General features: G+C 45.1%; 1 protein-coding gene across 1 annotated transcript in view; it reads left to right on the top strand.

The window, feature by feature from the left end:
- The first annotated feature begins 8,035 nt into the window (after window positions 1-8,035).
- The window catches only part of RNF5 (ring finger protein 5), a 34,323-nt gene continuing 16,546 nt past the window's right edge, over window positions 8,036-25,812 (top strand). The window contains exons 1-2 of the mRNA XM_073598393.1: window positions 8,036-8,275; window positions 24,541-24,559. Of these exons, the coding sequence (XP_073454494.1) occupies window positions 8,175-8,275; window positions 24,541-24,559 (120 nt within the window). The 5' untranslated portion in view covers window positions 8,036-8,174. The remainder of the gene's footprint in view (window positions 8,276-24,540; window positions 24,560-25,812) is intronic.

Genomic DNA, 25,812 nt, shown 5'->3' with positions numbered 1-25,812 from the left:
ATGTGGGCAGGAAATGGCTGGTTGCTGATCCTCTTATCTGACTGCAGGTCTACTGGACTGAATCTTTTTGACCACAAACAATAAACTGTTTGCAATCATTACAATTCACGGGTGGAAAAACAAAATCCGTGGTAAAAAGAGTCCCCCTTACATCCAAGAATGCTCATCAGATCCCCCCTCCCCTTCTACATCCATGAGTGCCAAGCAGAGTCCCCATGCCTCCTACATCCCTCCCCAGCAGAGTCCCCCTTACATCTATGTTTGCCCAGCAGAGTCCCCCTTACATTCATGTGTGCCCAGCAGAGTCCCCCTTACATCCATGTGTGCCCAGTAGAGTCCCCCTTACATTCATGTGTACCCAGGAGAGTCCCCCTTACATTCATGTGTGCCCAGGAGAGTCCCCCTTGCATTCATGTGTACCCAGGAGAGTCCCCCTTGCATTCATGTGTACCCAGGAGAGTCCCCCTTACATCCACCTGTGCACAGCAGAGTCCCCCCTAACATCTATGTTTGCACAGCAGAGACACCCTTACATCTACTGTATGTGTGCCCAGCAGAGTCCCCTCTTACATCCATGTGTACCTGGCAAAGTCCCCCCTTACATTCATGTGTGCCCAGCAGAGTCCCCCCTTACATCTATGTGTGCCCAGCAGAGTCCCTCCTTACATCCATGTGTGCCCAACAGAGTCCACCTTACATCTATGTGTGCCCAGCAGAGTCCCCCTTTACATATATGTGTGCCTAGCAAAGATCCCCTTACATCTATGTGTGCCCAGCAAAGTCCACCTTACATCTATGTGTGCCCAGCAAAGTCCACCTTACATCTATGTGTGCCCAGCAGAGTCCACCTTACATCTATGTGTGCCCATCAGAGTCCACCTTACATCTATGTGTGCCCATCAGAGTCCACCTTACATCTATGTGTGCCCAGCAGAGACCCCCTTACATCTATGTGTGCCCAGCAGATTCCACCTTACATCTATGTGTGCCCAGCAGAGACCCCCTTACATCTATGTGTGCCCAGCAGATTCCACCTTACATCTATGTGTGCCCAGCAGAGACCCTCTTACATCTATGTGTACCCAGCGGAAAGAAAATGGGTGGCCTCACAGAACAGTATTGAATATATAGAAATATATAAAATGTGCCATCATCCAAATTTACTTAGAATAACTGTTTGGGAGTCTGGACCCCACCCCAGACTCACCAAGAGAAGAAAGGCAGGCAGACTATCTCTGTACAAGTGAAGAAGATATAGATCAGATGCACAAAACTAATATAAAAATATACAAAATTTATTGATACAGAGTATAAAGACAACAAAAAATGCTAAAAGAACACACAGATGACATGGTATTTCAACTAGTTTCGCGGGTTTGTCGCTTCATCAGGAAATACATCTGCAGATAAATAAAAATACAAATACAATAATATATAAAAATTTCATGTAGAGGATATTACAAAGTCATACAATGGGGAAGCGATAAAGGAAGTTATGCCAAATAAATAGGGCTGCTTACCCATGCTTCAGTGTATGCAAGACATATGACACACCCGGCAAAGCCTCCCGCGGCAATTGGAAAGGATATATATAAAGTCACCAGGGAGCTAGCGTCTGGATAAAGTGGTATAAAATATATATTATCAGGCAAATGCCCAGTGTCATTGAAGAATGTACGAGTGCAAAGAGGGACAGAGATCAGTGCCTAGCAGATTCCCCCCTTACATTCATGTGTGCCCAGCAGAGTCCCCCCTTACATCCATGTGTGCCCAGCAAAGTCCCCCCTTACATTCATGTGTGCCCAGTAGAAGCCTCCCTTACATCTATTTGTACCCAGCAGAGTCACCCCTTACCTTTCAGGAGGCAGAGGAGCAGGGCAGAAGCTGGGAAGTGGACCAAGTTTGGATGGAGGAAGTCCAGGCCTACAGCAAATGCTGGGGGGACGGGGAAACACTCCATTGGTTGCTAGGATGCTGGGGTATTTTCGTAGACAGTTGCTGTGGGCCAGATACAGCGGGTCGGATGTGACTCTCAGACCAAATTCTGGAGACCCCCTAGGACAAAGCTCCCAACTGTCCCTCACGAATGATTACCTCGGTTTCGGATCCAAATTTCTAAGCCCCTCTTTTCTTATCAGTTGTCCCTCATTTTGGTCTGAGGTTGGAATGTGTATATATCTAAAAAAAAGGAAATGTAAAGTATTATACAGCACTAAATTCTTCATCCGTGCACTAAATTATTACTTTTTGAAAAGTTTATATAAAAAGATCCACAATTAAGCCCTGTGAGCGGGGTGAAATGCATCAGTGGGGTGTGCCCTGCGAGGAGACAGGCTAAAGTAATTTCTCATTCACAAATTTGGCCATCTTTGGTGTGCTGTGTACCATCTTATGCTGAGAGTTTCACCGCAAGATTAGGAGTGACACCAATGAGGGCTACCAAGCCTCAAGTTTGAGTAAAACAAGTTTTTTGGAGTTTTACTTGGTATATGTGAATAAAAGAAATGTTGTAGATTGTTTTAGTTGTAATCCTCGGGCACCTCAAAAGTCCACTGACTATAAACTTTGGGGGTCTATACCTATAGAGTTTATTCTGCAGTGTGTCCCTCTCTGTCAGCTGAGAACGCTGGAAGCCATGCTTGGACTTTTTACAAACGTAGGCATGTCAGACTCTGTCTGTCAGTCTGGGGAAGTGCAGAATTACGAAACTGTATTTTTGCAGATATTTGTGGTAAAATAAGATAAGACTTTCTTCCTTCCCCAAAGACTGACTTTTCATCTGTCTTATATTATTATATGATGGTTATTATAAGGAACCACTAATGTTACAATAAGGCCTCGTTCATACGTGTAATGAAGCCTGCACCCGTGTGAGGGCTATGTTTTGCCTGCACAGTTTGCATGGGTGTTCCATGTATCTGCATGCAGGCAGCCCCAATCATGACAATTAGGATGCAGACATTGCTCCCAATTGGACATCCACGTGGGTACAGGTGTGTGCAGGGTGCGTCTCCTCCATGAACAGATCTCTCTGTCTCAGACCCGGCATAGAATATGGAGCAGATTCCTCCTGATTAAAGGGTTAGTTCACCTTTACAATAAACTGCTTATGCAGGTAAGGGGTGTCTGTAGATAAAACTTTTGCAGCTCTGAAGTTGAATAATGCCCCTGCTATAGGTGTAGGCAATTTACGTACCGCATGAAGCCTAACTGGAATACTGCCAGGATGATGCTAAGAGAGGCCTAATCATTACTGCTCACCTCCACCATCAGAGAAGTAAGCTCTTACTCTGATTCAAACCCCCTCACGTGTTCTTTCTCCCCCCTAATGTAGTAGCTCTGAGCTCACTCCTGTTCTGGTGGAGGTGAATGAGCAGTAATGACTAGGCCTCAATAGCCACGTCCTGGGAGTATTCCAGTCAGGCTATGGAAGATACGTAAATGGCCTACACCTAAACCCAGGACCCTGCATTTACTATATCTGGTCTCCCACAGTACACAGAACATGGAAATGTAATTATTTTAGTAAATATAAACTGCTAAATATCTTTTCTCATCAGCAGAATATAGCAGTCTTGTGATTTCTATCAGTCTCTGCTTAAAGCTTGTAGGAGTAGTTTTTATTCACCCCTGATTCTCTGTCTGGACAGTGCCGATTGGCCCTGTGCTGATCACATGCACCCTCCCAAGAAAAAAAAAACAAAAACCTCTCTAGCAATACACACGAAACTGAGCATGTGCAGCCTGCCTCCTGACGCTCTGTTCTATCATGAGATGGATAGGAGTCCGTTAAAGAAGAGAAGGATCAGAGAGACAGAATCACACAGCCCTTATACACAATGCAGAGGATTAACCCCTTAGGTTCCACAGTGAGTATAACAAGCATGCTTTACTGCATATGCAGACTGATTTTACTGTTTAAAGGCTTGCTGAGTATCTATTTATTCGATGCAACATCATCTTTATATTTTACCGAAACATTGGGTAATATATTGCAGTAGGTGTCCTAAAATTATCTTTAAGGGTAGATTCTGCTCCCTCGCAAATGCTATGCTCACCCTTTGGCTCTATTCTGTACTCTCTAACTCACATCTTCGTCTCTCCCTCTCTTCTGGCATCTTCCCCAACTCTCTAAAACATACACTAGTCACACTTATCCTTAAAAAACCCTCACTGGACCCCACTAATCTTAACAACCTACGCCCCATCTTCTTACTCTCCTTCTCCTCCAAACTCCTTGAACGTCTGATCTACAACTGACTGAGCGACCATCTGACTAAGAACAAACTTCTTGATCCCCTACAGTCTGGATTTCGCCCTCAACACTACTAACAGCTAAAACCAATGGACACTATTCTGTGCTACTTCTCCTGGACTTCTCTGCTGCCTTTGACACAGTGGACCACCCCCTCCTCCTCAAAATACTCCACTACTTTGGTCTCCGTGACTGTACTCTTCGCTGGTTCTCATCCTACCTATCCCACCGCACCTTCAGTGTCACTTACAACTCTACTTCCTCCTCTCCTCTTCCTTTCTCTGTCAGGGTCCCCCAAGGTTGTGTTTTTGGACGTCTCCTTTTCTCAATCTACACCTCCTCCCTGAGTCAGTTTTTTCCTCCATTGGCTTTCAATTCCATTTCTACATGGATGACACCCAAATCTATCTCTCTACCCCTCTGCTCACTCCATCAGTCTCTTCACGCATCACTAACTTACTAACAGACATATCAGCCTGGATGTCACACCACTTCCTCAAACTCAATCTATCCAAAACCAAGCTCATAATATTTCCTCCCCCACGTGCCTCTTCCCCTGATTTCTCTGTCAATATCAACCGCTCAATTATCAACCCATTGCCAAGGTTCTAGGTGTAATCCTGTACTCCGAACTATCCTTTTGGCCCCGCGTCTAATCGATGTCCAAAGCTTGCCCCCTCAACTGCAGCCTGCAGCAACATCTTAAAGATATGCCCAGGGCTTTTTTTCTCAAAGAGTAGGTGCAGGAACTCCCCCCTTCTGAGTCACCCCTTGTCTCCGCACCCAACCCACCTCGGAGCACTGTTACTTGATTCCACCCCCTACCCACCTCCCAGTACTGCCCCTTTTAGAAAATACAGAGATAAGTATCATTTTGTGGTGCTACGTAATTTGTATGGAACAAGAAAGGCAGTAAAATAGATCGCCTGTAGCTAGCAACAATAGACCCCCCCAACCACAACAGATTCCCCCCCACAAACAATAAACCCCCCTCTGCAACAATTGACCCCCTTGCAACAAAATACCACCACAGCAGCTATAGACCCCCTGCAGCTACAACTGATCTCCCAGCAGCCAGAATCAATAAACCCTCTGGCAGCCAGCAAAAATATACCTCTACCTCTAAAGTAGATCCCTCCCAGCAACATAAGACCCCCCAGCAACATAAGACCTCCCTTTTAACAGACCCCCCATGCAAAAAAATAATTCCAACAATAGACCCCCAGCAGCCATCATCAATAAGACCCTCCAGTACTCGTTGCTATTGCATACTGTACATTCAGTGGTGGAGGTGCCAGAACTGCGTTCCCCAATGTTCCCGCTGAAAAAAAGCCCTGGATATGCCCCTTTCTAACCAATGACAGCACAAAGCTTCTAATTCACTCCCTGGTCATCTCTCACCTCGACTACTGCAACTCCCTCCTCATTGGCTTACCGTTAAATAGACTATCCCACCTTAAGCCCATCATGAACGCTGCTGCCAGGCTCATCCACCTTACAAACCCTCTCTGCCAATCCCTCCACTGGCTTCCACTCACCCAACAAATTAAATTCAAGATACTAACATTAACTTACAAAACCATCCTATACGAGCTCAGTTTGGTTCCTTAAAGAATCCCACTAATTTGCCCCCGCTAGAGAGACTGCTGAGACAACCAGACCCTAATAAGCTTATTTCTATCCACTACGCTGCCCTAACGACAGACTTTAACCCCAGATTCAGTAAAGCGCAGGAAAAATGGACATCCATGGACATTTCACTTACTGAGGAGGACTGGACTGAATTCAGTGACACCTATAAAGCCATGGTCATCTCTTCCAGGGATCGAGTTATACAGGTTCAATTTTTTCACCACTCCCATCTTACCCCGGCCAGGCTATATAAAATGGGGCTGAAACCCTCTGCTGAGTGTTTCTGTGGTTGCGGAGGGAATGCTGATTTCATGCACTGCTTCTGGACCTGCCCTCTGGTTCAGGACTTCTGGGTGGAAGTGGGCTCTTTCATTTCCTCTGCTCTAGGCCTTCCTAATATTATCCACCCAAAAAATGGTCTGTTGGGGATCTTTGGAGACCTACAGATGTCATCACAGGCAAAAAGATTACTACGTATCCTTTACGTCTATGTTAGAAAGACTATACTGCTGTCATGGAAGGGTATACAGAGGCCATTGAAATCTCTATGGCTAAAATTAAACAATGACGTTATACCACTGTACAGACTTACCTTTGAACTCAGGAAACGGACAAAAACATTCCATAAAATCTGGGGTAGGTGGCTTGCCAGCCCTCTGACCCTCTCTTTGTAGGGTGTATATGGTAGGGGGCACTTACAGGTTGCGCCAAGTTAGCCTATAATGTTTGCAGATTACTAATGTTATTATACACGGACGAATTGCTTGTATATGTAGTCGTGTGAAAGATATCAGCTGATGTACCACTATCTGTCCTTTGTTTATATGAGCTAAGTACTTGACGCTGTTTACCAATGACTGCCGAGCGTAATTAAGTGGTTGTTTGTTGTGCTTGTTTTATACAACTGGTTTGTAAAAAATCAATAAAAATATCTTTAAAAAAAAAAACTTACAAAACTATCCACAAATCGGCCTCCAGCCACATCACTAACCCAGTCCTAAAATACCAACATACTTGTTCTCTTCATTCCTCCCAAGACCTCCTGCTCTCCAGCCTTGTCACCTCATCCCATGCCTGCCTCCAGGACTTCTCCGGAGCCTCTCCCATCCTCTGGAATGCTCTACCCCAATCCGTCTGACTATCTCCTACTCTGTCCAATTTCAGACGATCCCTGAAAACTCATCTTAGAAGCTTATCTGGTCCCCACCTAACAACTGTACATTTATTTTCTTCATCAGCTCATCCCCAACAGTTATTACCTCCTGTATCTCTTGACCTACCCTCTTAGACTGTTAGCTCTGACGATCAGGGCCCTCTGATTCCTCCTGTATTGAATTGTATTGTAACTGTACTGTCTGCCCTCATGTTGCAAAGTGCTGCACAAACTGTTGGTACTATACACTGTATAAATCCTGTATAATAATAATAATTTAGACATGTGTCTAAATCTCCCTTTCCTCTAAAGCCTGATCTATGTTTAGGTTGAGCTCCAGAGAGTAACTGACAGGCGGTGAGGAAGTGATGGGATGCCTCCACACCGTCTGTTTTGACCCCATTTTTGCCGACAAACATTTGTGGCGCTTCCCCATTTACTTGAATATGTAGTGTACCTCACATGGGTGACGCTATTTTTGTGTACATACACATGTGTGATTTGTGCACTTGTTCGCATTCACATGCTTGTATGGGAAACTGGGTTGCTATTGTTTATACATTATTATTTATTTTACTGTAATTCAAACTTTTTTTTCATTTAACTTTATTGCTATCAGAAGGTTTCTAACACTGTTATAACTCTAGGCTTCCTGTTCAATGTGAGAAATATAAAATGTCATCCCACTGTCATGAGCACTTCATGTAAGAAAAATGGTCATAGTCAGCCTAGTGGGCCTATCTTAACAGGTCATCACTATGCTATTCAGTGTTTTGTACATATGTTCTTTTCCAACCCTGCGTGTCAATAAAGTTCAGTGTAGAAAAAATAAGTGTGACATTTGATTACATAACCGTGTGGAACATAAATATGACACACAGCCATTCCGACCAATCAGGACCTCCCTCTCCTCCCCGTCTAAGCCTATCAGCGCTGTCTTATCTGAATTACACGGTTCTTGCATCACGCGGCGAAGGCGGGACCAAGACGTCCAATGAGTTTCGAAAGCTGTGATGTAAAGGTCAATTGACCAATGGGCCGCGGTGTTTGGGCACTCCTTTCCCCAATCAGCTACCTTACGTCTCCCGTGACGCTCCGCCCGGTGCCCGGCTAGGTTCCGGTCTCTCGGTTGCCATGGCGGCGGCTGCTGGCAGCCCCGGGGCGGCTTATGAATGTAATATCTGCCTGGACACGGCCCGGGAGCCGGTGGTCAGTGTGTGCGGCCATCTGTACTGGTAAGAGGACCTGTCTGTGCCTCCATTGTGGTGTCCTGGTGATGAGGTGGCTGCTCTGGGGGTAGGATGGGGCCCCTGAGAGCCCTATAGTGTAGGATGGGGCCCCTGAGAGCCCTATAGTGTAGGATGGGGCCCCTGAGAGCCCTATAGTGTAGAATGGGGCCTCTGAGAGCCCTATGGTGTAGGAAGTGGGGGCCCCTGAGAGCCCCACGGTGTAGGATGGGGGGGGGGTGCCCTATAGTGTAGGATGGGGGTGGCCCCTGAGTGCCCTATAGGGCCACACATGTATCCATATCTATCCGTGGTTCAGTGTCACTAAACCAATCAAATAAACTCTAGACCTTCCACCTAATCTGATCAGCGATTCTTCCATTGATTATTGATTTTTGCAGACTGCAGAGGATCTTTGTCAGATTGGAGTTCTATCTATTTATTTTTTTTTATGGGTTTTACATTGAAATTGATTGGAACACATCAACGCCACGTCATGATGCATCACAGCGCATGTAAATACCACGACATACATTGACATCCCATGAGAGGCATTCAAAATGTGCGACAACAACACAGATATAACATGCGGTGCTGTGGGGTGATATGCACTTTGATGCGCTTTTATTGATTGATTCAGTAGGAAATGCATGGGATGGGGGAGGGGGGATTACATGGCTTGAATCTCCGACCTTCAACCCCTCCCCCCACCAACTGTCATTCCAATCTTACCCCTCCCCCCTCCAACAATTGGAAATTTTTGTATTTTTTACCCCTTGCTGTCACAGCCCAGTGGCCCTTTAAGAGGGTTTTCTTGGGGGAGGGGGAGGCTTGTGTGTTGGGGCTCGTTCACACGGGTGGTCCGTCCAACGGACTTCATTTTGTTCAGCGGGAGATCGATCCGCTGAGCAGGCGGATGACAGTTCTGTCACCGCTCACTGTGATGAGACGAACCTGTCAGAGCCCCGCTCTCCTCTATGGGGGAGATCAGAGGAAAACGGACCACCTGTCCATTTTCCTCCGATCCTCCAGACCAATTGAAAAAAGGATCTCCATCCGTCTGGATTTCATGGACGGATGGATCGGATATCAGCTGACATCCGCCGCCCCATAGAGGTGAGTGAAGTGTCGGAATAAGTCCGCCTGAAAAACTGACAGGAGGACCTGATCGTAAAGGCCGTGAGAAAGGGGCCTTCACGCTCCGTGCTGCAGGGGTAGCAGTCCAAATATCGCAGTACACCCCCCCCAGAGTGAGTATCCATCATAATGTTCCCAATGGCAAGAGTTCATTGGTCACAGAAACCACACCGAGCATCTTTGATGCGCTTTCATCAAAAAGCACAATAGTAGTGCGGCTTTAACTCCTAGGTAGTGACGGTACGCAAATATGTGGCCTCTTGCCGGTTGGGCCTTGGCGCCAAGAGTCCGCATATTTGCGTACCAATTTGCAGACACAGCTGTGCCAACAGCGCGTTACCGGTGGCTACCTGAAGGCTTTCTGATCATGTGACAGCCAATCACAGCGGTCACATGATCATAAACCCCTGACATCTGAAACCCTTTAAAGGGCCGGGAGGTGCCGGTCCAAAGTGGATAAACACCTAGCAGTGCACAAAAAACACACCACACACATAAGAGCTGGTTCTTACTGGATGGAGCCTCATCAGGATGCGCTTCTGATTGGTCAGATGGGACCATATTTAGGCAATGACACGGACTAAACATGGGAATGTGTCCATATAAAGGCACTGATGTCATCAGCATCCCGCCCCTTTGTTTACATGTACCATAGGACAGGAAGTGAAGTGACCCGGTCTGCAGCTGATTGGATTAAAATAAAGTGAGATTTAATAGTTCAGTAAAGCTGGTCATAGACGGTTCATATCTCATCCAGTTCAGCAGGAATTGGCCGAGATTCGATCCATGTATAGGTTGGCTGAATATATACCCAAGTTGATTGATCAATCAACTTTTGGTACAGCCAGCCTGCTGGATTTTACCTACGATTATCGCTAGTGGCTGGTATATCCGCTAGGAATATTCGCGGTCTTCTCCCAACAGGGACAAAAAACCAGATCAGAATACAGCGGCCTGTCATTGATTTGAACAGGCTGCACGGAACACCTGAGCATTTATCATGGTGGAAGATGGGCGTTCGTATGAATGTATGGATCAGAACGCCGTATGATTGAGGCCTGATGGTGGCATTCTGTGAATACATGAAGTAAAAATATCTGATATCCAGGTTCAGCACGCCTATAGATCAGAACCCTGGAAAACACTTCTAATAAATAGATGGGAACCTGATTGGTTGAAAGTTGGTTTGTTTTCTCTTAACTTCCAATCTTTTATCTTTTTTTTTTTTCATCCTTTTTATCACATCTCAGTGCTGCTGATCTCCTCCAGCCTCTTTCATCTGCTTCCTGTCAACAAACCCTCACTCTGCTGTCGGCTGTACATCATTGATTCCTAATAGTAACATTGGGGGAGCATTCCACACACAGACCCTTATAGACCTCACCAGGGGTGCAGGTAACAGCGTGACAACACAGGCGCACATCGTGGTGACAAGTCACACCCTAAAGCCTCATGGACAGTGAGAGGCTGGAAATTCCAGACATTTGCTGTGTGCCCAGGTAGCATGCCAGGCACATCCTGCCATCCAAGTTGAAGAGGAGCTCCGGGCTCCTGTGTAAAAATTAAAAGTCAGCAGCTCCAAAAACTGTAGCTGCTGACTTTTAATAAACAGCCACTCACCTGTCCCAGGATCCAGGGATGTTCTCACCCCAGCTGTTTTCATCTCCTGTTTTCTGTCCCTGCGTCGACATCTTAACTGTGGGCACCCAGCTGTGACAGCTTGCGGCTTCCACTGTGCATGCGCAAGCTACGATGTGCTTTGTGAATGGTCCCGCAGTCTTCTGAGAGCGGTGGACTTCCACTCTGATCACCTAGGCGGTTTTGATTGGCAGTGGGAGCAGGTACCTGTCAAAATCGGGTACCCACTGCCCCCCCAATTTCACTTTACCCACTGCCCCCCCCTTTTGGCCCCCTGAGTCTGAAATGTCATGCCGGATGTGTCTTTAGCCTTTTTCCATCTGTGTACATGAGGTCTTAAACAGGAAGTGCCTGAACAAGGACCTTCATGGCAGGATCACCAGGTGCAGTCATGTGATAAAGTAAATGCACCCCATAGCAATTTTTTTTTTACCTTTTCAGCTTATTTGAGCAAGCAAACATTAGATCTTTGTTCAGACAGTGTCTACAGATAAAGGTGATTTTTATACAAATGACACAAAACTGATACGCATTGAAGCTGAATAACAGGAATTCAGCTTCTTTGTAAAAAGTGAATGTGCACTATAAAGTGGTTGTAAACTCTTGCATAATCAGTGAAGTGACTGGCCTCAGGTGATACACAGAGATGAGAAAAAAATCCTAAGAGTTTTTCTGCAGCCTCTTTTTTACAGGCATTCAAAGCCCAGAATTTTTACAGCTTTTCTGAGAGTTCAGAAAAAAGGGGGTGGAGAGCTGAAGTCACACTTTGCTGATTGGAGGGAAGGGACACACCCCTCTTCACACAGGTACAGAGCTGAGGCTGTCAATCACAGGCTGTGTGCTGGAGGTCCCTCCCCTTTCACCTTTTTTTCTCTTGGTGTCAGAAAATCTTGTCAGAAGTGATTCATGCAGATAGCAGAGGAACGAAGCAGCAGATGTAAATGTCACTTAGTGCCCTTACTTGAGACAAGTACAGACTATAGAGGGATATGCTTTGTTCATATTTCATGTCTGAGATTTACATCCACTTTAAGTCCAAAGAGCTGCATGACATCTCCTGGGCTTATCTCTATTATTTATATCTGACAGTGTCATTGCACTCCCAGAAGTCGACTATCGCTGTATTTACGTAAGCCCAACGCTGATGCTTCAGGTCTTGGCTTTTTCAACATTAGATTCAGTGCAGCTGCTATGCCTGCCTCGCCCCTCCTCCTGCCCAGTCACAGAAGCCTTTGTATTAGATGAGCTCATGCACAAAATACAAGGGCTTCTGTGACTGGGCAGTCATAGCTCCCTTGTGTGCCTTTCTCTCTCTCACAGCTCCATGTGTCATTGTATTGTCTGGCAGACATAAATCTGTCAGATATAGATGATAGAAATAAGTTCAGGAGATGTCATGCACCTCCTTGGACTTAACTTATAATGTGACTTTTTTTACAAAGCGCCTGAATTCCTGTAAGTCAGCTTTAATTCTAATATTCTAAATTAATGGAGATGCAGATTTGTCACATGGAAAAAATAAGTACACCCCTACATTCACCTTCACTTCAAATCCATGAAATCAGAATCTGGCATTCCCGATTAGGTTAGCAATGATTAGAGTCTTCTTGGGGAGTATGTAGAACAGTGGTTCTCAACTCCTGTCCTCAGGACCCACTAACAGGCCAGATTTGAGACCCCATTCACACAGGGGCAACACGACTTGCAGGTCGCCTCAGCGAGGCGACCTGCAAACGACTGCCCGGGCGACTTGCAAGACGACTTCTGTATAGAAGTCTATGCAAGTCGCCCCCGAAGTCGTACAGGAACCTTTTTCTAAGTCGGAGCGACTTGCGTCGCTCCCCTTAGAACGGTTCCATAGCACAGAACGGGAGGCGACTTGTCAGGCGACTAGGTCGCCTGACAAGTCGTCCCTGTGTGAATGGGCTCTTATGTATTACCTTGGGGAGAGGCAGACTAAAATACTGCAATCACTGAGCAGCAAATTGTATCACCTGTCATGTATTTCAGTTATCTTGCAAACCTGGCCTGTTAGTGGGTCCCGAGGACAGGAGTTGAGAACCACTGATGAAGATTGAACCTTTTTTATTTACACCAGGGATATGCAATTAACGGACCTCCAGCTGTTGCAAAACTACAAGTCCCATCAAGTCCCATCATGCTCTGTCTCTGGGTGTCATGCTTGTGGCTGTCAGAGTCTTGCTATGCCTCATGGAACTTGTAGTTCTGCAACAGCTGGAGGTCCACTAGTTGCATATCCATGATTGACATCATTGACGTGTGGTGTCTTCATGCCAAGATCACAGCGTACCCTAAGATCCTCTGAAAGAAGGTTGTGAAGTCATTTTGAGTCTGGCAAAAAACTTTAAAAAGATTACCAAAATGGTTTGAAATGGATCATTCTATTGTAAAGAAAAACTAATCTACAAGTGGCAATGAAGTCTAGAAGCTTCAAACCAAGAAGTGACTGTTTTGATGCTTTGAGACGTCTTCAAGAACCCCAAATGTAACTGTTGGAACAGTTGGGATCAAAGTACTACAGTGCATCTACAATAAGAGATTAGTCCGTATGGGAGGTGTGCCAGGAAAAAGCTTTTGCTTTCCAAAAAATAATATTCTAGCAAGATTACAGTTTTTATATTTGAATGTGTATGCAAAGGCCAGGCCTCCTGGAACAATGTGCTGAAGACTGATCAGTCAAAGATTTGGTAGACATATTTGCTGCAAACCAAAGACGGCTTTTTAGGCGAACCTCATACCAGCTTTGAAGCATGGTGGTGGAGATGTTATGGTTTTGGGTTGCTTTGCTGGTTGAGGGCCTGGGCAGCTCAGTCATCCGGTCAACTATACATTCTGCATCAGATCAAAATGTGCTTAATGAGAATGTGTCCGAACGTTGAGGTTGAACCAGAAACAAGAGTTTCAACACCATAATGATCTGAAGCAGACTAGCAAATCCACAAAGGAATAACTCAAGAAGAAGACATTAAAGCTTGTAGACTGGCCTAGTCTATACCCTGTTTTGATTCCCATTGAAATTTTGTAAACCAGCAGTTTCTTTATTGAAAAAACAGAAGTATCTTACAGCTTAATAAATTGTGTGTGGAGAGATGGAGTTCATGTAAGAGACTGCTGGGCAGTTATACAAAACGCCTACAGTTCCTTGAAGAAGTATTCATACACCTTGAAATTTTCTACATTTTGTCATGTTGCAACCAAAAATGTGAATGTATTTTATTGGGATTTTATGTGATGGACCAGGGGTCTCCAAACGATGGCCCTCCAGGTGTTCAGGAACTACAATTCCCATCATGCCTAGTCATGTCTGTGAATGTCAGAGTTTTACAATGCCTCATGGGACGTGTAGTTCCGCAAAAGCTGGAGGACCATAGTTTTGAGATCTCTGTGATAGACCAACACAAAGTGGCACATAATTGTGAAGTGGAAGGAAAATAATAATAAATGTTTTTCAATTTATTTTACAAATATCTGAAAAGTGTGGTGTGCTTTTTGTATTCAGCCCCCTTTACTCTGATACCCCTAACTAAAATCTATTGGGACCCATTGCCTTCAGAAGTCACCTGCTTGGTAAATAGAGTCCACCTGTGTGTAATTTAATCTCAGTATAAATACAGCTGTTCTGTGAGGCCCTCAAAGGTTTGTTAGAGAACTATGGTAAACAAACAGCATCATGAAGGCCAAGTAACACACCAGACAGGTCAGGGATAAAGTTGTGGAGAAGTTTAAAGCAAGGTTGGGTTATTAAAAAAAAAAAAAAAATCCCATGCTTTGACCATCTCGCGGAGTACTGTTCAATCCATCATCAGAGAATGGAAAGAGTATGGCACAAGTGCAAACCTACCAAGACATGGCTGTCCACCTAAACTGACAGGCCTGATAGAGAGCATTAATCAGAGAAGTAGCTAAGAGGTCCATGGTAACTGTGGAGGAGCTGCTGAGATCCACAGCTCAGGTGGGAGAATCTGTCCACAGGACAACTATTAGTCATGCACTTCACAAATATGGCCTTTATGGAGAGTGGCAAGAAGAAAGACATTGTTGAAAGAAAACCATAAGAAGTCCTGTTTGCGATAAGCCATGTGGGGGACACAGCAAACATTTGGAAGAGGGTGCTCTGGTCAGATGAGGCCAAAATGTAACTTTTTGGCCTAAAAGGAAACACTATATGTGTGGTGGAGAACTAACGCTGCACATCACCCTGAACACACCATCCCCACCGTGAAACATGGTGGTGGCAGCATCATATTGTGGGGATGCTTTTCTTCAGCAGGGACAGAGAAACTGGTCAGAGTTGATGGGAAGATGGATGGAGCCAAATAGTGGGCAATCTTAGAAGAAAACCTGTTAGTCTGTAGACTTGGGCAGAGGTTCACCTTCCAGCAGGACAACGACCCTAAACATACAGCCAGAGCTACAATGGAATGGTTTAGATCAAAGCATATTCATGTGTTAGAATGGCCCAGTCAAAGTCCAGACCTAAATCTGATTGAGAATCTGTGGCAAGACTTGAAAATTGCTGTTCGCAGACGCTCTCCATCCAATCTGACAGAGCTTGAGCTATTTTGCAAAGCAGAATGGGCAAAAATGTCCCTCTCTAGATGTACAAAGCTGGTAGAGACATCCCCAAAAAGACTTGCAGCTGTAGTTGCAGTGAAAGGTGATTCTACAAAGTATTGACTCAGGGGGGCTGAATACAAATGTACACCACACTTTTCAAATATTTATTTTGTAAAGAATTTTGAAAACCATTTATCATTTTCCTTCCACTTCACAATTATGTGCCACTTTGTGTTGGTCTATCACATAAAATCCCAATAAAATACATTTTGTTTTTGGCTGTAACATTACAAAATGTGGATCATTTCAAGGGGTATGAATACTTTTTGAAGGCACTGTACAAGGAATTGGTTCTGCTACAGGGAACAATGCCGTCTTCTGAGGCCGAGAATTTACCTCTTCCACAGACAGTACACTATTACTTGTAATGATGATTTTTGTGGAGTAAATTATTGAAAAGGCACATTTTTCTTGTGTTCTTACCTACGGTATATCACGTTTTATCTGTAGGCGCTGTTTGGTTAAGGATCTAATGTGTCCCTGCTTAAATTAGTAGAAAAGGTCAACATTTTCCATTTTGAGTTGTATATTTACTTTTTCAAATGGCTTTAACAAAAGCTGCAGGATTGAAAATATTGAAAAACGTCACTTTGTTGCGTCATAATACATGATGTTGGATAGGTAGGTGTGGGCAGAGTCCTCCCTGGCCTGAGGTGTGTCTGACTCTGACTCATTGTGCACCAGAATGTTTGTGCTGTAAATATATGAAGGTCGTTTTTTGAGTCATTTTGGTGTTGATTTACTAATGCTAAAGAGTGGAAAATCTGGTGCAGCTCTGCATAGAGACCAGTCGACTTCCAGGTTTTATTATTAAAGTGATTGTGAAGTCTTGTTTGTTATTTTTATAGGGAAAAAAAAATGTTTAAAATGACCTGCTCTGTTGCAGTGGATTTGCACAGATCAGCCCGGATCCTCCTCTACTCAGGTCCCTCTTCTGTGTTCCTGGCTCCTCCCTCCGGTTCAGTTCCCCCCACAGAAAGCAGCTTGTCATGGGGGCACCTGAGCTGAATCACAGCTCCCTGTGTCCATTCAGATATAGAGCCCTGACCCAGCTCCACCCCCTCTCTCGACTGATTGGCTAGCTGACTTTGACAGCAGCGGGAGCCAATGGCACTGCTGCTGTGTCTTAGCCAATCAGGAAGGAGAAACTTGTGGACATCGCTGGACAGAAAGGGACCTCAGGTAAGTATTAAGGAGGCTGCACACAGAAGGCTATTTTTTTTATCTTAATGCATAGAATGCATTAAAAGTGGAGCTCCGCCGATTATTATTATTATTTATTAATTTTTTTAAGTCAGCAGCTACAAATACTGCAGAATATGGACACTCATCTGTCCAGGGCGCCCGTGATGTTGGCACCCGAAGCCGATCTGTCCCTCAGCTCTCGGGTGCTGCCACCGCCATCTTCGGTAAGGGATTTAGGAAGTGAAGCCTTGCGGCTTTACTACCTAGTTCCCTACTGCACATGCGCGACTCATGCTGCGCGTTCCCACTGGTCCCTGCTGTCTTCTGGGACCTGTGTGTCTCCCAGAAGACAGCAGGGGGGACAGAGAAGGTGCCGGAAGTGGCATAGATACCTGCGGGTGGCTCGGGTATCTATGCCTGGAAGGGGAAGCAAAATACCTGTATTAGACAGGTATCTGCCCTCCCCCCTGAAAGGTGGCAAATGTGACACCGGAGTGGGGGAGGAACCGGAAAAGCGGAAGTTCCATTTTTGGGGTGGAACTCCGCTTTAAGATTAAAAAAAAAAAGAAAAACTTTCTTCCTTTACAACCCTTTTAAAGCTGAAGTGTGAAGCTGCACATCTGCACCAGATTTTGCACTCTTCAGTTTTAGTAAATGAACCCCTTTTGTCTTTTTGGGATCTGGCTTTGTACACACCGGCCTCATCTGGTATAGGAGCAGTGTAAACAGCAAGATCTTGCAATGCTTTCGGCAGCATTTGAGAAACCAGTCTGTCTAGTAACCTCAAAAGCATAATTTTAGGCATGGCTTTTGTTACATAGATACAGTGGTCCAGCTTGGATCAATGTAACTATGTATACCATACCTGTGGGATCCCTAGAAGCTGGAAGTCGCTGTAGCAGCGACATCTACTCTGAGGTGTTCTCTAGTTTCTGGGTCCCATGCCAAGTGGCTGCATTCTGAACACAGAGGGTCAGCCAATTGACGCGGACGCCATTCAGATAAAACTATGCATTTCCTCAATGAATGCAACACACGCTCTGATTGGATGAGGTGGAGAGCGCAATGCCACCGCCCCGTCCCACCTCTCCCCCTCGTCCAGTCAGTGTGTTCACCATACAGCAGGGCAGGTGTTTAGTACTGGACCCGAAAGTTAGTGGAGATCACTGGAGTAGCTGTGTCTAGTACAGTGATTTCCCACTTCAAGAGGGATCCCACGGTCTCTGTCTCTGTCTCTGTCTCTGTCTCTCATATCCTTTTAGTTAGGAACATACATTCTATAATAATGCTACCAAAATGAGTGTGTGCTGTAAATTGCTTCCAGCTCTGTTACTGTTTCTCCTTGCCTAAAGGGGAAATAAACCCATCGATGTAACAGTTTAAAAAAAAAAGTTACATTCCCGGAATGCCAGGATTGCTAACTTTCACATTTGCTTGTTTCTTCAACCAAACTGTCAAACCTTCAATGGTTGGTGTCATAACGGCTCACATGTGTAGCACCATGGTAGTTGAAGATCAAACAGAAGCAGCTTCCTTGGCTGTCAGCACGATCCCGCGAACCGTCGTAGCTGTCCGACGGATCCTATAAGCGGGATAGCAGGCACGCGCGCTGCATTGCGGGGGTGCCGATGCTCGTGGCCAGCAGTAGAGGCAGAACAGGGACGTGTGTGTAAACACACAAATCCCTGTTCTGTGAGGAACGGAGAGGCAGATCCTGAGTTCCTTATGGCTAAAAACCAGGATCTGTCATCTCCTATAGTCAGTACCCTCCCCTCAGTTAGAACACAGTCAGGGAACACAGTTAACCCCTTGATCGCTCCCTAGTGTGAACCCCTGCCATGACATTTCCACAGTAATCAGTGCATTTTTATAGCACTGATTGCTGTATAATTGTCAATGCTTTTAGCAGTGCTATTCAGCCGCTAGCGGGGTGTTTTTAAGACAAAGATAATATACACTTTGTGACAGACCAAACTGGGACAGAGATTTTTGGAGGGGAGCAAACCTCCTACCCACTGACTATGGGCCCTGGCATTTAAAGCGGGGGTCCACCCACACCGCCAAAAAAAAAAAAAATATTAAAAGCCAGCAGCTACAAATACTGCAGCTACTGACTTTTAATACATGGCCACTTACCTGTCCCAGGGTCCAGCGATGTCGGCAGGCGACGCCGAGAACCCGCTCGACTCTCTGCAGCTGCCGCCGCCATCCTAGGTGAGGGAATCGGGAAGTGAAGCATTGCGGCTTCACTTCCCGGTTCCCTACTGCGCATCCGCGAGTCGCGCTGCGCGTCCCAAGTGGTCCCCGCTCTCTCCTGGGAGCTGTGTGTTCCTAGCAGACAGCGAGGTGGGGACGGGAAGAGGCATAGACTCCCATGGTAGTCTATGCCAGAAGTGGGTGCAAATACCTGTCTTAGACAGGTATCTGCACCCCCCTGAAAGGTGCCAAATGTGACACCGGAGGGGGGGGGGGGGGGTTCCGAAAAGCGGAAGTTCCATTTTTATGTGGAACTCCGCTTTAAGGGAACACTACTCTTTGAGAGGTGTGTGTCTGGGGGACCCTTGGAGTGGTCTTGCTTCGGAATCAAGTCCATATCTCTCTAAAAAAACAGACTCTGGGAACTGGAGAACCCAGATACATATTTGGGATCTCTATGCCCAAACCAGCAATGACTGCTTCAGATGAAGGGGTTAAATGCCCCGTGTAACGCTGCGGCGGATGCGCTTTGCAGGCGCTTTAGCGGCGGTGCCCATTCATTTCAATGTGCAGGAGTGGTGTATAGTGGCGCCATCATCTAAGTGTAGACTTTATTAACCATGAATAAATAAGATAATATGCACTCACATAAGCCTCAAAAAATCCTTTCAAAAAAGGGTCGTTGCGTAAGCCCAAAACGCATAGTCATGCCCTTGTTGAGGTCATCTTGTTACGCTCCTGAGTTCTGCATTGTATTGCGTTCCACACTAGTTTGATTGGCATCTACACACTCTACTCTGCAACACCTGGCCATTTCCGTGGCGAATTCTGCAGACACCCACAGAACTGTTTCCTGTGCCTTTTTATCATTTACAGCATGTGAGGGAACGTTTGGCACCCCGCTTAGGTGCTTCTGCCAAACAGTGCCTCCTGCTCTCCAAACTGTTCCAGCAGACCAAGAGTTTATACCAGCCCTTTTACCTCAAGCATCATACACAGACAAGATGTTGAGATAGAACCAAATGAATCAGTGTTTATTAAACAGAAATACAGGTTTTTATACACCTCATGAAAATAAGCTAAAGTTGACACAAGGCTTATCCCATCATCATAACCTGCAAGAGTTATCCGACAGACAGAAACAATAGGTGTCTCCATTAACAATGGGAATGCACACAAAGGGAAACACACAGCTAATAAACCCATAACACCTTAATAAACAGATTATATCAGGAGACCCCAGTCTGAAGCATTCATTGCTGGTTTGGGCATAGAGACCCCAAATATGTATCTGGGTTCTCCAGTTCCCCGAGTCAGTGTTTTGGAGAGACATGGACTTGAATCCGAAGCAAGACCACTCCAAGGGTCCATCAGACACACACCTCCCAAAGAGTAGTGTTCACTTAAATGCCAGGGCCCATAGTCAGTGGGTTGGAGGCTTGCTCCTAGTCCCCTACAAAAGCCTCTGTCCCAGTTTGGTCTGTCACAAAGTCATATTATCTTTGTGTTTACACTTAGATGGTGGCGTCCCCTGTTCCTTTATTTCTTTACAGAATACAGGTACAGAGGATCTATCCTTTGACCTGAAGAGCTGCAGCTATCATAGGAGTGATTCAAAGACATTGGTTTTACGTATACAGTATGTTTAAATTTGTACCAGGTAAAAAAACGATTTAAAGCGGAGTTTCGCTAAAATTTTTTTTTTAGATGTCAGCAGCTGCAAATGCTGCAGCTGCTGACTTTTAAAATAAGGAAACTTACCTGTCCCGGGGTCCAGCGATGTCGGCACCCGAGGCCGTACCATCCCTCGATCCTCGGGTGCTGCCGCCGCCATTCTCACTGAGGGAATCGGGAAGTGAAGCGTTGCGGCTTCACTGCCCGGTTCCCTACTGCGCATGCGCGAGTTGCGCTGCGCATCTACACTGGTCCCCGTTGTGTTGTGGGAACTGTGTATTTCCCACAACACAACGGGGGTGGGCGGGGACTCTGCGGCTAGCTATACCCGGAAGTGGGTGCAGATACCTGTATTATACAGGTATCTGCACCCTCCTCCCCCTTGAAAGGTGCCAATTGTGACACCTGAGGGGGGGAGGAATCCGATGAGCGGAAGTTCCACTTTAGGGTGGAACTCCGCTTTAAAGTCCCTTTTCCCCTATTACGTTAACCCAGTTGTTGCACGTAAACAATTTCTTTTAAAGTAATATATTCTCCTTCACATTGGTGGCTAGTAGAGAAATATCCACTTTATACTGGTGGTCATTGAAGAAGGGCCCCTTAAGATAGCTATAGACATTATGATTTCCCTTGTTAAGACCCACAGCCTCAGCGAGAGAAGTTGCTTGGTTCCCCCACCCACGCCAAACGGCGTGGCTGGACGAATCTGCAGTGCTAGCTATTGTATTCTGAGAGCTGGCACCTGTGGCTAACAGAATACCTGAACAGCTACTGCAGCTGATTGGATACAGGTACTGTTCTGCCGACAATTTTCCGCCCACCTCCTTTGACAAAAGTTGAGTGAAAATTGACTTTTGTCAAGCTGGGTGATGCCAACAGGGCCACCCATGGAAAGAAATTTGGACCGTTCCTGCTGAATCAGCCCATCTGTGTATGGTCAGTGGTAATGGTATCCTACTTACATTGAGGGTGAGTGGGAGACAAACCCCTTTTACTGGTGGTCAGAGGGAAAAATTCTCCTTACACTGGATGGGAAGATTGTCTCATTTGCAGATATCAAAAAAGACCACTGGTGTCCGTGGGATAAATTATTTATTTTAATGTATAACGACTTGCCGACCGCAATATGTATATGTACACGTTGCTGTTTTTCAGTGGTTTGCCGGGGTTATGGCTAAAGCTATCGGCTATAACCCCGGTATTTTATTTTAATTTTTTTCAGCCGGCGGCTGGCTTTCTTATGAAACAAATTGCGTTTGAAAAACCACTGCGCAAATACCATGTTACATAAATTGCAACGATCACCATTTTTATTTCCTATAGTCTCTGATAAAAATATACTGTGTGTGTGTATTGTTATATATTTTACAGTATCTCACAAAGGTGAGTACACCCCTCAATTTTTTGTAAATATTGAATCATTTCATGTGAAAACACTGAAGAAATGACACTTTCCTACAATGTAAAGTAGTGAGTGTAAATTTGCTGTCCCCGCAAATTAACTCAACACACAGCCATTAATGTCTAAACCGCTGGCAACAAAAGTGAGTACACCCCTAAGTGAAAATGTGCAAATTGGGCACAATTAGCCATTTTCCCTCCCTGGTGTCATGTGACTCATTAGTGTTACAAGGTCTCAGGTGCGAATGGGGAGCAGGTGTGTTAAATTTGGTGTTATCGCTCTCACTCTCTCATACTGGTCACTGGAAGTTCAACATGGCACCTCATGGCAAAGAACTCTCTGAGGATCTGAAAAAAGAATTGTTGCTCTACATAAAGACGGCCTAGGCTATAAGAAGATTGCCAAGGCCCTGAAACTGAGCTGCAGCACTGTGGCCAAGACCATACAGCGGTTTAACTGGACAGTTTCCACTCAGAACAGGCCTTGCCATGGTCGACCAAAGAAGTTGAGTGCCTGTGCTCAGCGTCATATCCAGAGGTTGTCTTTGGGAAATAGACGTATGAGTGCTGCCAGCATTGCTGCAGAGGTTGAAGGGGTGGGGGGAGTCAGCCTGTCAGTGCTCAGACCATACATCTCAAACTGCATAAAATTTGGCTGCATGGCTGTCATCCCAGAAAGAAGCCTCTTCTAAAGATAATGCACAAGAAAGCCCGCAAACAGTTTGCTGACAAGCAGACTAAGGACATGGATCACTGGAACCATGTCCCGCGGTCTGATGAGACCAAGATAAACTTATTTGGTTCAGATGGTGTCAAGCGTGTGTGGCAGCAACCAGGTGAGGAATACAAAGACAAGTGTGTCTTACCTACATTCAAGCATGGTAGGAGTGTCATGGTCTGGGGGCTGCATGAGTGCTGCCGGCACTGGGGAGCTACAGTTCATTGAGGGAACCATGAATGCCAACATGTACTGTGACTTACTGAAGCAGAGCATGATCCCTTCGGAGACTGGGCCGCAGGGCAGTAGTCCAACATAACGACCCCAAACACACCTCCAAGACGACCACTGCCTTGCTAAAGAAGCTGAGGCTAAAGGTGATGGACTGGCCAAGCATGTCTCCAGACCTAAACCCTATTGAGCATCTGTGGGGATCCTCAAACAGAAGGTGGAGGAGCACAAGGTCTCTAACATCCACCAGCTCTGTGATGTCGTCATGAAGGAGTGGAAGAGGACTCCAGTGGCAACCTGTGAAGCTCTGGTGAACTCCATGCCCAAGAGGGTTAAGGCAGTGCTGGAAAATAATGGTGGCCACACAAAATATTGACACTGGGCCCAATTTGGACATTTTCACTTAGGGGTGTACTCACTTTTGTTGCCAGCAATTTAGACATTAATGGGGCAGCAAATTTACACTGTTATACAAGGTGTACACTCACTACTTTATATTGTAGCAAAGTGTAATTTCTTCAGTGTTGTCACATAAAGAGAGAATCAAATATTTACAGAAAATGTGAGGGGTGTACTCACTTTTGTGAGATACTGTGTGTGTGTGTGTGTGTAATATAAATCCATCATCTCCATCTCTATCATCTCCATCTCTATCATCTCCATCTCTATCATCTCCATCTCTATCATCTCCATCTCTATCATCTCCATCTCTATCATCTCCATCTCTATCATCTCCATCTCTATCATCTCCATCTCTATCATCTCCATCTCTATCATCTCCATCTCTATCATCTCCATCTCTATCATCCCCATCTCTATCATCCCCATCTCTATCATCCCCATCTCTATCATCCCCATCTCTATCATCTCCATCTCTATGTAGTTTTCTAGCAAAAAATACTTTTTTAAACAAAGTGCCAGAAAATGCTTGCTCTTCAAATGGATAACCGTTAGAAATTAATCATGATACCCCTGCCAACCTCTGGAGGAACCCTGGTTGACATGTTGGAAACCCCAGAAGATAGTTTGATCCTTTCCTCTATTGCATGGTCATAATTGTGGTCCATCAGACAACACAGACAGTGGCACTTAACTTTGGTCGCCCATATCTCACTACCAATTGATAAAACTCTTGCTGATAGACTCCCTGATGCTGAAAAGTTGCAGGCAGCCTAATCTGCTTGTGTATAGACAGCTGGAGTCCAGTCTAGTTTCCATTAGGGGGAGATAGCCTGCCACTGGCTATAACAGAACTACAAAGATCTAAGGATCTAATGTATATTTTTAAGTCAAACGTACTAGCTGGTTCCTGGAACTTGTCTAGCCCTAAGTTCTACTGTGTTGGATGTATGCTACAGTATATTTTATTTATTTATTATTATTATTATTATTATTATTAATAATAATAATGTTATTGCAATGTTTCCGTACTGATCATGTTTGTCTTGTTTTGCAGCTGGCCGTGTCTTCATCAGGTAAGTGTTTTTTGCTTGTACTTGCCAAAGTATAAAGGTATTACTTTGAATATGACCTGGTGTAGTGCTACCTCTATGGCCCAGTTCACACCATAAAAACGCAGTCTGGATGTGTCTCTGCATGCAAGTTTTTCACGCATTCCGGTGCGCCCCCCTCCTTATCCCCTCACCTTTTAAATAAGTATATGTGCATTTTTTTGTGCGTTTTTGATGTGTTTTACCACGTTCCAGTACGGTTCTGTGTAGAAAAAAAATGCAGCACAGTCTACTTTTTTTTTTTTTACTGGAACGCACTGGTTTGAACTATGACATTGCAAACCATATGACCTACTATTAGGAATTCAGCGAGCTATCGGCCGCTGAAAATGGGGTTATCAGCGTTTTAACGATAGAAAAAAAGTGCCAATAATGGCCACAGAAAAATGCATGTGATTTTGCCACGATTTTCATAGGTCAGTGACTCCAAAACCGCATCAAAAACACAACACGAGTGCATTTTTGCGAAGGTTTCAATGGGGAGGTGCGTTACACCGCAACGGACCAGTGTGAAGACATAGAATTAAAAGGGATGCATTTTTCTTGAGCTTTTCTTGCTCCTTTTATTTTATTTATTTTTTTAGTGCAAAAGCGCTTAAATTATTAAAAAGTCAAATATAATACAATTACATATATACAGTATTTTAAAAACTGTCCGTTTTCGGTCAAGTGCATCCTGAATTTTTGGTTTCTGTGCACTAATACCATGCGTTTTTAATGCAGAAAAAAATGCACTGGACTACATGTGGTGTGCATTGGCCCTATGTGTGTAAGGTAGACGTTTTGTTATATATTTCAGTTATCAATCATTGCGTTATTACACAAATATATGTGGCACAATGCATTAAAGAGCTGCTATACTTCTCAAATCGGCAGTTTCCTGCTGAACTGGTTGAAATTCGGGCTGTGGGTGGCCCTTTCTGCACCACCCAGCTCAACCAATTTCGTTGAACTATTGTTGGCCAAACAGTGAGTTCATCTAATCGGATGCAGTCACGGTTCAGGTATTCTGACAGCTGCAGGTGCTTTATACAACAGCTGGTATTGCAGATTCCCTAATCAATGCTATTTAGTGTGGATGGACCAATCAAGTCATTTCTCTTGCTCGGCACACAGGGCAGAATGCGAGAACCTACATGTGAATGGCCAGATTTAGGCACAATTGTGCTTTATCGCTCAGTAATAGTTCTAGTTCTTGGTGAATTGATTGGCTGCGT

The sequence above is a fragment of the Aquarana catesbeiana genome, linkage group LG09 (assembly GCF_042186555.1).
Source record: "Aquarana catesbeiana isolate 2022-GZ linkage group LG09, ASM4218655v1, whole genome shotgun sequence".
Taxonomy (NCBI): Eukaryota; Metazoa; Chordata; class Amphibia; order Anura; family Ranidae; genus Aquarana; species Aquarana catesbeiana.
This window is presented reverse-complemented; position numbering and strand designations above follow the sequence as displayed.